Source organism: Choristoneura fumiferana, chromosome Z (genome assembly GCF_025370935.1).
Source record: "Choristoneura fumiferana chromosome Z, NRCan_CFum_1, whole genome shotgun sequence".
Lineage (NCBI taxonomy): Eukaryota > Metazoa > Arthropoda > Insecta > Lepidoptera > Tortricidae > Choristoneura > Choristoneura fumiferana.
The window spans coordinates 6407292-6420618 of NC_133472.1; the positions used below are offsets into that span (position 1 = coordinate 6407292).

The window sequence follows — 13327 nt, forward strand, 5'->3', positions numbered from 1 at the left end:
TATGTTTTGCGCTTTGCTAGCGCCATCTAGTATTGAGTAGGTGAATAAAACGAACTTGAGGTCGCACGAGTGTGCTCTAATTAGGTACTTATCTATTGATCTATCCAATAACTTCTTTAAACAAACAATATTATTATTAATAAAAACCGGCCAAGAGCGTGTCGGACACGTCCAAAATAGGGTTCCGTAGCCATTACGAAAAAATTAAGTAATATTTATCTAAGGATTTCGTATTTTGTACGGAATCTAAGCTTTTAGGTATATTTTATACCTTAGGCTGCTATTTACTCATAAACTACTAATAATTCTCAAGCAAACTTAGCCGTTATAGTTTTCCTTGCAATTTTGATATACTTACTACCGTCCTGATTTTTTGCAAACTTTTCCACCCACTGGCTTAGATTTTAGAGGGGGGGAAGCTCGATTTTAATGAAAATTTGCACTTTAAAGTTGAATATTTCGCAAACAGATCACTGAATCGAAAAATCGTCTTAGCAAACCCGTAATGGTTTTAAAAGACCTATCTAACGATATCCCACACAATAGAGTTGGATGAGAAAAAAAATCACCCCCCTTTACGTCTATGGGAGGTACACTAAAAAATTTGTAGTGTTTACCTCCGTGCAAAATTACAGCTTTCTAGCATTGATAGTCCCTGAGCAAAACCGCGGACGGACAGACAGACAGACAGACATGGCGAAACTATAAGGGTTCCGTTTTTGCCATTTTGGCTACGGAACCCTAAAAATATAGATTTTTTAACTATACAAAAATGCATCACATACCTACTTTTCTCGAAGGACAAAGGGCCTCGCAAAGACCTGCCGCCCGGAGCCTCGCAATGGGTATATAAGGCCGCCACTGCTTGTAGCTTCGTCAAATGGACCTCTGGTCGTCCGGCCTCGCCGGCGGGTTGAAAGTAGCTTCGCGTGTGCGAAGCCATGGGTAAAAGCTAGTGGTCGATAATGTAAGAATGTCGACCTTAGAGTAAATATTATTGTCTTTCGTAATCTAGTGGCCTTGAGCAGACAAAGGAGTTACACCTTCAACCATATTATTCTTCCTTAGGCAGGTAGAATTCCTAGTAATTATTATAAAAAGTTGATGAGTATGTGTGTGTGTATGTTTGTTACTCCTTCACGTTAAAATGGCTGGACGGATTTGGATGAAATTTGATGTTGTGCAGGTGGTAGGACCTTGTGCAAGGTCCGCCCGGATTGCTACCACTATCTTGCTCGCTAATCCTGCCGTGAAGCAGCAGTGCGTGGAGAGTAAGACAACCGGTGAAATTACTGGCACTTGAGGTATCCCCTCATAGGCCTCTAGGTTGGCAACGCATCTGCAATCCCCCTGGTGTTGCAAGTGTCTATGGGCGTTGGTGATCTCTTACCATCGGGAACCCACTTGCTCGTTTGCCATCCAGTCGGATTTTAGGGTCATCAGGAATAACACATAGGGTACTTTATCCCGATATATATTCCCACGGGATAGATAGGAATAAAAATTGCAACCACTGGGCATAGTTATGAAATTTGGCGCTGTTGTGTATAATACAACAACGTCAATAAGAACACGATGTTACTCCCACGGGAATTTTGTAAAATCCTGAAATTTCAATTCAGCTGCTGTACTCGTATCTAATGATATTATTTGCTAAACAAACACTAGCATAGAATAAGTTGCTACCCGCCTTTGTAACCCAAGACGCAAAAAGAGGGGTGTTATAAGCTTGACCGCCAGTGTGTCTGTCTGTGGCACCGTAGCTCTGAAACGTAACGGTATAACTCGGTTGACATAGGTACAGCGTGCGGTGACTTCCCGCGGTCGAATGCAGGCCTCATGGTATGTGTTATGATATTATTATCGTTGTTTTAATTTGATAGTGACACAATTCTAAATAAAGGAAGTGTTAAAATTGAACTTTGATTTTGTAAATGTAAAGTTAAGAATGAATTTGCTGTTGTACTTCTCGCACTCACTATGTATTCATTCTCTCGGAATTTTCTATTGATTCGACTGGATGGAAAACGAGCAAGTGGGTCTCTTGATGGTAAGAGAGGTATTGCAGATGCGTTGCCGACCTAGAGGTCTAAGATGGGATACCTAAAGTGCCAGTAATTTCACCGGCTGTCTTGCTTCACGGCAGGATTAGCGAGCAAGGTGGTGGTAGCAATCCGGGCGGACCTTGCACAAGGTCCTACCACCTGCTACCTACGGGACAGGCCTCGCCTAGTGTAGGAGCCAGTGAAAATGTATTGTGTATGAAGAGCTGTTAATGTACGTTCATGAACTTGCTAAATATTACAGTGAAAAACAATAACAAGAATGTTTGTATGTTCTTTCCATGTATCAGCCCTCCTGTAAACCCTACTTATATGCAATAAATGATTACTTACTTACTGCAAAATGTACTTACTACCTACCCTTGAATTTTGAGTAGTGTCGTTATCAAATTAAAGCAGCGATATGAACATCTCCCGTACCCCAAATGCGGGCTTTATTGGCCAATGAAAATGAGCCTGGTAGCGCGCTCGCTTCCCTCGCTCGCGCGTTGCGGTCGTTATTGTACCTAAGTAACACTCCAACTGGCTTCGCTCGTCGTTGTACCTAGTACCTACCTAATTTTATGAAACCTAAAATGACATTAACAGTGATTACATTATCGAAATTTCTTGAAGTAGGAAATATTTGGCCTCTTCCAGTGCTGGTTATGTAAGATGGTTATGTTGGGGATCAAGTTTATTTGTAGGGTTCCATTGCTCAATTGCCAATATTGAATCTGTAAAGTTGCATCGTGTTTTGTCTGTCTGCATTTACCTAACAGGAATTTAACTCTATCTATAAAATAAAATGTTGATGTAGGTAAAAGTATTTTGGTTCTAAAAACACAAATAGACTACGACACTTTACACAGTACACTCAGTGTATGTAATAAATAAATGTATACACACACACGTGACACTTCCGTTTATACAGACATAATTCGTGTCTAAATGCGTGACACTCGCGTTCATACAGCGATACTTTATGTATACACTACCGTTGTAGTGGTATAGTATTAACACAGCTCTAAGGTAGCACTCCGCTGTTGCCGACCGCGACCGGCGACCGCGACACACGGTCGTGACCGGAACGAGTGATCTACGGCTTAGTATGAACTAAACTGACAAATGCCAACGACCGCGTCACGCGACTAAGTTCATACAAAGCAGAGGGTCGCGTGACTCGGTCGCGGTCATGTGTCGTGGTCGCCAGCTTGAGAACGATTTTTTTTTGACATAGACACACAACAGTTCCGTTTTCTTAGGCACGAAACTCTAAAAACCGCGTTCGGTTAACCTTTTTTGGGGTTCCGGAGCCAAAATGGCAAAAACGGAACCCTTATAGTTTTGCCACGTCTGTCTGTCTGTCTGTCCGTCCATCCGCGGCTTTGCTCAGGGACTATCAATGCTAGAAAGCTGTAATTTTGCACGGATATATGTAAACTATGCCGACAAAATGGTACAATAAACAACTAAAAAAAAATATTTTTTTGCATACCTCCCGTAGACGTAAAGTGGGGTTGATTTTTTTTTCTCAGCCGACCCTATAGTGAGGGGTATCGTTGGATAGGTCTTTTAAAACCATGAGGGGTTTGCTAAGACGATAGACTTTAAAGTGCAAATTTTCATTAAAATCGAGCGTCCCCCCCCCCCTCTAAAATCTAAACCGGTGGGTAGAAAAATATGAAAAAATTCAGGAAAACTATAGCGGCTAAGTTTGCTTGAGAATTATTAGTAGTTTAAGAGTAAATAGCAGCCTAAGGTATATACCTAAACTATGGAAGATTCCTTATAAAACACGAAGACCTTAGAAAAATATTACTTAATTTATTCGTAATGGCTACGGAACCCTATTTCGGGCGTGTCCGACACGGTTTTTTAATTCTGGGTGACGTCATAAAAAATAGCGTCTAAAATGCTGTATTATTTATTTCGTAATCATTAAGAAATGGTGTACGTAAAAAGTTATTCCCATGCGCCGGGGCAGTTGTGGTAGCGGTTGATGCGAAGCCAGTCCTTCTCAGTGATATACTCACGCTGACCCATCACTCCGTCAATTTCCTGAAAGCAACACCAAATGTTTATTAGTAAAGTTCTCTACACACAATATAATACGACGTATCATTAGTAAAGGTCTCTACACACACTATAATACGCCGTATCATTAGTAAAGGTCTCTACACACACTATAACACGCCGTATCATTAGTAAAGGTCTCTACACACACTATAATACGCCGTATCATTAGTAAAGGTCTCTGCACACACTATAATACGCCGTATCATTAGTAAAGGTCTCTACACACACTATAATACGCCGTATCATTAGTAAAGGTCTCTACACACACCATAAGACGCCGTATCATTAGTAAAGGTCTCTACACACACTATAATACGCCGTATCATTAGTAAAGGTCTCTACACACACTATAACACGCCGTATCATTAGTAAAGTCTACACACACTATAATACGCCGTATCATGCCATGATCGTATAAGGAAAGTGTAAGAAACCGAATGTCAAGCTCATACCATGACACGCGACGACGAACGGTTGGTTAGGAAATGTGTTAGAGGGAACACGAGTTTTTTTTTTGTTTTTTTTTACATTAAGTATCATGCGATCAGTCGGGGGACTATGAGCAGATGAGTTGCGTAATCGATGGCGTGTAGAGTTGGCTCCCCCGCGAGAGACCGCTCTATCTGTGGCTGAACCTTCATATTAGTTGATCCAGTTCTAGGATTCTGCGCCTTTTAAGGCGTCTTATCTGGTCAGGCTCAGTGAGTAATCCTGCCAGCTGGTTACGGCGGCATTGAAGTTGCTTCTTGTATTTTGTTGAATATGACTGAATTTCTTGTTTCACTTCCTTAGATGTTGATGGACCTCTGAATTCCTGATGAACCAGGGTGTGTTGGCATACGAGTAGTACTTTTCAATACAAAGAATATATTTTTGCCAGACATGTTGCTGTTACGGCCATGATATGATACGGTGTAATGGGTAGAGACCTTAAAAAAATGTTAACATAATGTGCGATTTTCTAAGTTACAGGACAGGTGTGCTACCAACTGTACCATGTCCGTGCGAACTGTACCGGTTTGCTTGAGAATTATTAGTAGTTTAAGAGTAAATAGCCGCCTAAAGTATAAAATATACTTGGAAGATTCAGTATAAAACACGAAATCCTTAGAAAAATATTAATTATTTTTTTCTTAATGGCTATGGAACCCTATTTTGGGCGTGTCCGACACGCTCTTGGCCGGTTTTTTTAGAGTTAGCGCAAATCCGGTAATATTACAAATGCGAAAGTTTGTAAGTCTGTTTGTTTGTTACCTTTTCGCGTCTAAACTATTGACCAATTAGGATGAAATTCGGTATACACATAGTTTCCGTCCCGGGGCAGGATAGTTTTTATCCCGGAAAATTGCATCCCCCGGGATAGCTATAAACGAATTCTACACCAACGGAGTCGCGGGCAACACCTAGTAAGTTATACTTACCCTCAAAGGCTCGATGGTCGGCTCGAAGTTCTTGCTCCAGGCCAAAGCGGGGTAATGCAGACAGCTCACATAGTCGTATTCAACGCCCAAGTTGCCCACTAGGTACTCATTCAACTTGTCGAAATCACTCTCAGCCCCTGAAAGATGAACAAATATAAGAATATATTTTTCACTTCTCATGCTCGTAAAGTGCGTGTTTATGCTGCATCTAGGCGACATAAAATGGCTTTTTATGCTCTAATGCATAAAGTAAAATCTTCGTTTAAGGCCAAGATAATGAGGTGTCAACAGCCACCAACAAAAAAGACATCGATGACATACATACATCGACGTATACTTAGAGTAAATCTGTCATGCTTTTTTTGATTAGATTGTCATTTCTTTATAATCTTTTGAATGGAATGTCCGACTTCAATAATTGAAAAAGCAATTTACAGGTATTCAAACAGTCATGAATACGAAATGACTTGTTTGGATAATAATTAATACAAAGATATGGATAACATGGTCTAATTTTGGTCGGCATTTCTATCAACGTTTACCATGTTAAAAAAGTGGTGTTATAATGACATAACTTTTAAATATCGATATATTTTTTAATATTGTTGAACATTCTTTTGTTCTATCATCAATAGTTTCTGCAGCGCATGCGATGACAGATATTTTATGGCATTTTTATACACCCTGGGATACATTATTGAAGTTTTAATAGAGATCCCTAACTTTTGTCTAGTATATATAGCCTATGTTACTCAGGAACAACATAGCATTCTAATGATGAAAGAATTTTTGAAATTGATCCAGTAGTTTTCGAGTTTATTCGTAACAAACATCCATAAATACAAATCTTCTGTCTTTAAAGCAGCAGTTTCCACCAGAGATGTGCGAAGATGTGTTGCGACGAATAAGTATATTTGTTACTGAAAAACACATCCATCGCAGCACATCCTCGCACATTATTGGTGGTGACGCTGCTTTAATACAGTATTAGCATAGAAGTATAGATAAATTAAGTGACAACTATAATATCACACATTAGTCTCGTTCTTCCTCGTTTTGTGACTCACCAGACACGATGTTCTCATAGTTGACCCTGACGTAATTATCTCTGTCATAGGTGGCGTGCATGTGGAAGAATCCCATGATGTGCATAAGCTCGTGCACGATCGTGGGCTGACGGAAGCAGTCGGAGCCAGGAGTCGAGCCGAGGTTGAAGATATGGGGACCGCGCCAGACGCGGTAACCGACGTGAGCGTAACAGCCTGAGGGATAGCTCTGAAAGACGATCACACAAATTTAAAGATTGAACATAAAACATTTGTTAAGTAAGACTATGTTCGTAGCCTTGCATTAATTATATATATTATAAGGGCCACAGAAATTCCAATGTTACTGAATACGCAGGGACTGAGTTGAAATTGCACTGCACGAACATCTCCGGAATGGTTAAAACCTCTACCTATTGCTACTAAATTATTGCTCAATTTATTACTGATTATTATAGCAAAATTAATAGCAAAGCTCGGAAAGAGTGATCTGTTTTGACATCTGCGAGATCTGCGGACATACTTTTACCTTGTCATACCAGGTTAGGCTAAACATTAGGCACATTTGTTTTTTTTTGCAACCTTAATAAATATTATTTATTTGGGAAATCCTGGAATGAGGGCTATCGTTTTTTTGTCTTTCTAGATGGCGCCACTGTTGTGTGAGGTTTTTAAGTGTTGCTTTCAAAGTCTGTTATTACAGGCGTGAACACAAAGTTTAGATTAAATTCATATTGAATACACCTTAAAACCGTACCATAAAAATATCGAGCAACCACAGTGTTGCGTAGTCTCGTTTTGTTCAGAAAAAAGGAGGACAAAAGTTTCCGAAAGACAAAACTGTCTCAAAACACAAACATTCATTGCCCCGTAACACATAATTGCCATAATTAATTTCAGGTAATGCAAAATATTCACAAAATTATTCTAATTATAAATAAACCCGCGTAGCTCACCCAAAAACTATGAGTTTTGACATTCCGGAGACCTCACGCTACACTAGCGCCTCTAGCGGCGAATTCATACGCGATAGCGCTCATTGGCATTCAACTGCTAGACGGGTAGTTCTACAAGCGTTTCAACCGCTATCAGTTTCCTGTCGCTTATAGGTACTGATGAAATGAGTCAGGTAGAATCATCATCAGCCTACAGCAGTCCACTGCTGGACATAGGCCTCTTCCATGGCGCGCCACAATACTGTCTTCAGCACCTCCCAGCCAGCGTCTCTCCGCCGCCAGCGACTCTAGGTAGGTTAGGTAGCATGAAAGGATTTTATAAAACGATATGGTGTGCGGTTGAAACGCTCATAGAATGACCGAGACCTAGTTCTAGGATAACATAAGCGAAGCCGGGTAAAGGCTAGGCTGTAAAAGCAACCAACGGTCATGTTGACGAAGAACCGGTCAGAGGGCTCAGCCTGACGGAACTTCACGCAAGTCTTGCTTTCAATCAGCTTCATCGCTTCAAGCACGGCTTCTTTCTGTCCTGGCTCCTCTGAAAAAAAAACATTAAGATATATAATGCCAGTTACTTTCGCAAAAACATTTTACACAAAGTTATTTGTGTGGAAATAACACAGAATTTTAAATTCCTGTATAGTTTAGTTCTGCTTAATTGCGTCAATTGCATATTTTTACTACGTTCAAATTGTATTTCTAGGGATATTTTAAAACTTAAATTGGCTCCATGCATATACATACATATAAATAATACATATAATCAACGGGGTAGGCAGAGCAGACTACGTCCTTCCATTTGCTATGATCCTAGCAAACAACTCTCGCTTCCTCTACATTCATCAATTTTTTCATGCATGCACCTCGGTTTAGAGTACTCCTGACCCGACCTTTCTTCAGAAAGTCCTCGATTCCATGCATATCTATTCGAAATACAGCGCTATATCATAGTGACATCGCAATGCATGACAAGGGAATTTATTATGAATGACACCGTGAGAACGTTCTATTGTGTGTCAGGATTGAAATGGTTCAGCTGTACATATTTTAACTAATATTACTTAGGTATACATAAAAACGAAAGTAACTAACTCTGTCTGTCCTACTGTCTATTACATCTTCACGCTTAAACTGGCCTACCGATTTAAATGAGCACTGGGAACAATGCTCTGAACACTGGGATAGTGATAAACGAATTATTGGCAGACGAAATCCCTTGAAAAAGCTAATCAAATATACTTAAACTCAGAAAAATACGGAAAAATGTTGCGAATTAGAAGTTTGTTTGTTTTCATGCCAAATTACAGCTTTCTAGTATTAACGGTCTCTGAGCTTAGTCGCGGACAGACAGACGGACAGACATGGCGAACCCTTATGGGTTCCTAGTTGACTACGGAACTCTAAAAAGGAGGAGGTTCTATGTTGGCCTAACTAATGTTTTTTTTTAGCTAACCGATCATAAATGCGACTCAAATGTCAAAGTTGTCAAACGGACCTCACGGTACGCCAAACGCCAAATAGCTTTTCATAACCTCGTAAGAACCATGTCAAATTTCGATTATTTATTATGCTAGCACTTCACTTGGCATTGTGTATTCGTGCGCTATTGACATCTCTATCGCTTGTGCTAGAAATGAAATAGTAAGTACATCTCGTTCGTGCTAAACACGCAAATATTTCGGTGAATATACCAAGTGAAGTGCCAGCATTAGATTTTGAAACTTGATGTCAATCCTTAAAAGTTGACTTTTGCTTTGATATGTGTCCTAAATTTAAGATGTTACCCCACATTTACACAATCGTGTTCGCCATTCGTGACAAACATTCGACGAAACATTCGTATACGAAGAGCCGTTCACACAATCGCGGGTTGAATCATTTTGACATTCGCACATGAACATGGAGGACGTAATTGCGGTATGCGCGCTGCATCTGTTGAGTTTATACAATTAATTGTATTGGGAATTCGCACTTCACTCGCATTTTGTTAACACATCCTGTTGGGTCGGGCGCTAGTGGCGCTACTGGCGCTAGCTGTCTGTCAACTGAATGCACGCGAATGTGTAAACAGTAAGTTCGTGTTCGCCATTCGTGCCCTTTGATTCGCGTCTAAAAAACCGCTCCCAACGCGAGCGCGCGAATCACAAAGCGAGGCGCGAGGCGAATAGCGAGCGCACTGTTTACATAATAATATCGTCACAACTTTGAAAAAATCTCGTATCTCAAATCAATAAGTCAATAAAATCGACCCTTCAAATAAGGCGCATAAAGTTCACTTAGAAAAATTATAAATTTTAAGTTAGGAGCTTTTTTTAAAGTAGTGACGATATGCGTGTTCGTTATTCACCTCGCGATTTGCACGATTGTGTAAATGCGGTATTAGGCCTTATGAGAACAAACTATATCAGCTTCAAACTTTAGACGTACCATAGTGTGTATCAGCAAAAGCCCAGACCACGGTATTATCCGGCCACTGAGTCGATAAGCCAGGAAAGATGACAGCGTTGCGTCCTGAAGCATACTGCGCCACCATGTCATCGACGTCTTCTTTGTCCAGGACTATATCACCTTGGTACTTGCCACTGTACATCTCCGGGTGGTCAGGAGACTGCGCAGCCAGGTTTTTGAATTTGTCGGCCTTATTTGTGACTGGATTAAGAGAAACTATCATTATTGTCTTATATACTTACATAATTATTAAAATAAAAGGGTCACTCACGATTATTTTATTAATCGTAGTTTGAGAAGGAGCCGCGAATTGGCTCGAAACATATCGCGCATACATCGGTTATTAAGTAATGTAAATGATTCATGTCCCCATTCTAATAATTATATTATATCGGATTCTCACGGTAGTTTTAATGAGGGTTGTCTTGCTCTGAAGATGAGCTCTGTTTGAGTTCGAAACGCATCAGTGTAGTGTGGTGGTGGTGATAGATGGTTTTGTGTGATTTATGCATAAACGTATAGCTATCACAAGGTCGCGGGTGAGCAAAGTACATAACCTAATTGTTTCAATAGTCATTTTAATCGATGATCAGAAACCAATTTTTAAAATGCAGTATTTTGATTGCAGTCATGTTGAAGTTATAGTTAAATGAAACCAAACTTTATTGTTGTAATTTTCATTTAAAAATAACATAAAAATTCATTCATTAGGTATGTACATAAAACTTTTCATTGTCACCATACTATCTCACATCTATTTCACTTCAATAATAAAGTTAATGCAGGATGATAATGTTGGCAGTAGTTATTACCTAATTGTCATTAATTAAACAGATAATTGCGTGAGACCTCAGCTATTAAATATTTTTTTATTCCTGGTCACAGACTAATAAATTAAAACGTAAAAAGATGACTAAAGTAAGTAAATATTTAGGTACAGTCACCACCACCACTATCTGACATAAATATTTGATACGACTCTATTCCTAGGATTCAGATATTTTCGCACGCTTCGCTGCAGCAGATACAATACAATACAATACAAAGACTCTTTATTGTGCACCAGACATAGTAAGCAATATAGAAAACAGATACACAGAGAAAAAAAAATTGCAAGGTGAGCAATAGGCGGCCTTATCGCTTAAGAGCGATCTCTTCCAGGCAACCCTTTTTACAGAAAGAAGGAAGGACTAGTTACTACACTTACTAAGAGAAGATTCTTATTAAGAAAAGTCTATTCGTTCCATTCTCCATACAAACGTAGTCCCGGTCTCATTTGAAAACTAGGCAACAGAAATAGATGTAATTTTGTAATTACGGACTAGACGTAATCATCTATGCCTGTGGTTTTCCAGATTTTCATATAAATGTGTAATATCAGAATTACAGGAGCTCAAACGTCGACAAAAAAGATGTCAACTTTGCACGAGAATTACAGACTAATAAAGCATTTTTACAAAAATCTAAAAAACCACAGGCATAGAAAATATAATGAACATCTTGATTGTATAATATCATTGATTTCTGTGCTATACTTTTCGTATAATATGAGGACAACGAAACCCAAAATTCAACCGTCCAAATCTTGAAAAGCCTACAGCATACAGCTATCTCGATATAAATCACGGACGTCGTTGCGGAAGGCATTGGGGGGGGGGGACGGGGGGACGGCTGGGAGCGCTTATGTCACGAGCGATAAAGACAGCAATATCCCAAAGGAATACCTTGCCGCGCGGCCGGCAGGGAAACTTCTCTTAAGGCTGAGTATCCACCAGAAATGTGTGAGGATCTGTTGCCAGAAATGTGTTTGTCATGAACCAATAGTAACGCTTCATTTTCCTATTCTCGCTCCGCTCAGCTGTGTCCACCAGAGCTAAGCGAAGCAAGGTAGGTAAATGATACGATCTATGGGTTTATGACAAAAAAAAACCTCGCAACATCTCTCGCGAAAACGCTTTGCAGCCTTAATACATGCCACAGCGGAGCGACCAAAAATATCTGCCACGTCCTACCGGCCCTTAGAATAGTCGTATCAGATATTTATGCTTTTAAAAAAACCGGCAAAGAGCATGTCGTACACGCCCAGGATAGGGTTCCGTAGCCATTACGAAAAAACATATAATATTTTTCTAAGGATTTCATATTGTGTACTGGATCTTCCAAGTTTAGGTATATTCTATACCTTAGGCTGCTATTTACTCTTAAACTACTAAACATTCTTAAGCAATCTTAGCCGCTATAATTTTCCTTGTAAATTTGATATATTCACTACCATTCTGATTTTATTCAAATTTTTCCACCCAACAGGTGATTTTAGAGGGGAGGGGACGCTCGATTTCAATGAAAATTTGCACTTTAAAGTTGAGTATTTCGCAAACAGATCACTGATTTGAAAAATTATCTTAGCAACCCCCAATGGTTTTTAAAGACCTATCCAAAAATACCCCACAATATAGGGTTAGTCGAAAAAAAACACCCCCATTTAACGTCTACGGGAGGTACCCTAAAAAGTTTTTTTTTACTATTTTTTATTGTACCACTTTGTCGGCGTGACTGATATGTAATATTCATGTCAAATTACGGCTTTCTAGTACTAACGGTCTCTAGAGCTTACCCGCGGACAGACAGACATACAGACGGACAGACATGGCGAAACTAGTTGACTACGGAACCCTAAAAATGCATATTTAAATCCGCAAACCAATTTTGTTATTAGGAAGCAACTTACAAGTATTCAACAAGAAGTCCCTGTACCGGTCGACATCCTCCTTGCTTCTGGTCACCACGGGAGTGGCCACCACTGCACCGATCGCGCAAAGTCCAAGTACAAGCCGAATCATCTTTACTGTTGTACAACTCAAGGTAGTACTGTCTTTTATAGTTCCGATTATCACACAGATAGGGAACTTGAGATAAATGGGTAATAAGCTATTTTTAATCTGTACGAGTAGGTAAGGTTGCGGCAGGAAGTGGTGCAGATTATTTTAGAGGCGACAAATAAAGGAGCGAAATTAAATTATACCTACCAGTGTGCCCTGATAATGATTGCACACAACACAGACGGCCGAACAGATGTCCGTTGGGGCCGAAAAGTTCTGGGGCCCAAGTGGAGACCGCGGATCGGCAACCGCAGCTTAGAAAAAGGGTAATTAATGATCAGGTTCCATGCATAAATTTTGAAATGTGATTTAAGGGCCGATTTTTGAACCCAAATCTACAAAAATACTACAATAATATTTTTAATTGGTACTGAATTTAAAATACCTACGAGTGGAGCGTTCTTCAGCTTTTATTTTATTTTCAAGGTTTTTGTAGTCTGTTCAATTTTCTGTTAT

The 13327-nt window shown here is 39.7% G+C and overlaps 1 protein-coding gene across 1 annotated transcript; it reads right to left on the bottom strand.

The window, feature by feature from the left end:
* Positions 1 to 3953: 3953 nt before the first annotated feature.
* On the bottom strand, positions 3954 to 12843 carry LOC141438286 (seminal metalloprotease 1-like). Its single transcript, XM_074102101.1, has 6 exons — positions 12721 to 12843; positions 9972 to 10193; positions 7970 to 8082; positions 6610 to 6817; positions 5543 to 5679; positions 3954 to 4103 (listed from the first exon to the last, which is right to left on the bottom strand). The coding sequence occupies exons 1-6, from the start codon at positions 12830 to 12832 to the stop codon at positions 4008 to 4010; spliced, it is 888 nt and encodes a 295-aa protein (XP_073958202.1). The 5' UTR covers positions 12833 to 12843; the 3' UTR covers positions 3954 to 4007.
* Between the last annotated feature and the right edge of the window lie 484 nt (positions 12844 to 13327).

Coding starts and splice junctions, on each gene's coding strand:
- LOC141438286 (XM_074102101.1), bottom strand. CDS start 12,832: ATGATTCGGCTTGTACTTGGACTTTGCGCGATCGGTGCAGTGGTGGCC. Junction 10,194..12,720: donor GGACTTCTTGTTGAATACTT/GTAAGTTGCTTC, acceptor CTCTTAATCCAG/TCACAAATAAGGCCGACAAA. Junction 5,680..6,609: donor CTATGAGAACATCGTGTCTG/GTGAGTCACAAA, acceptor TTCATCTTTCAG/GGGCTGAGAGTGATTTCGAC.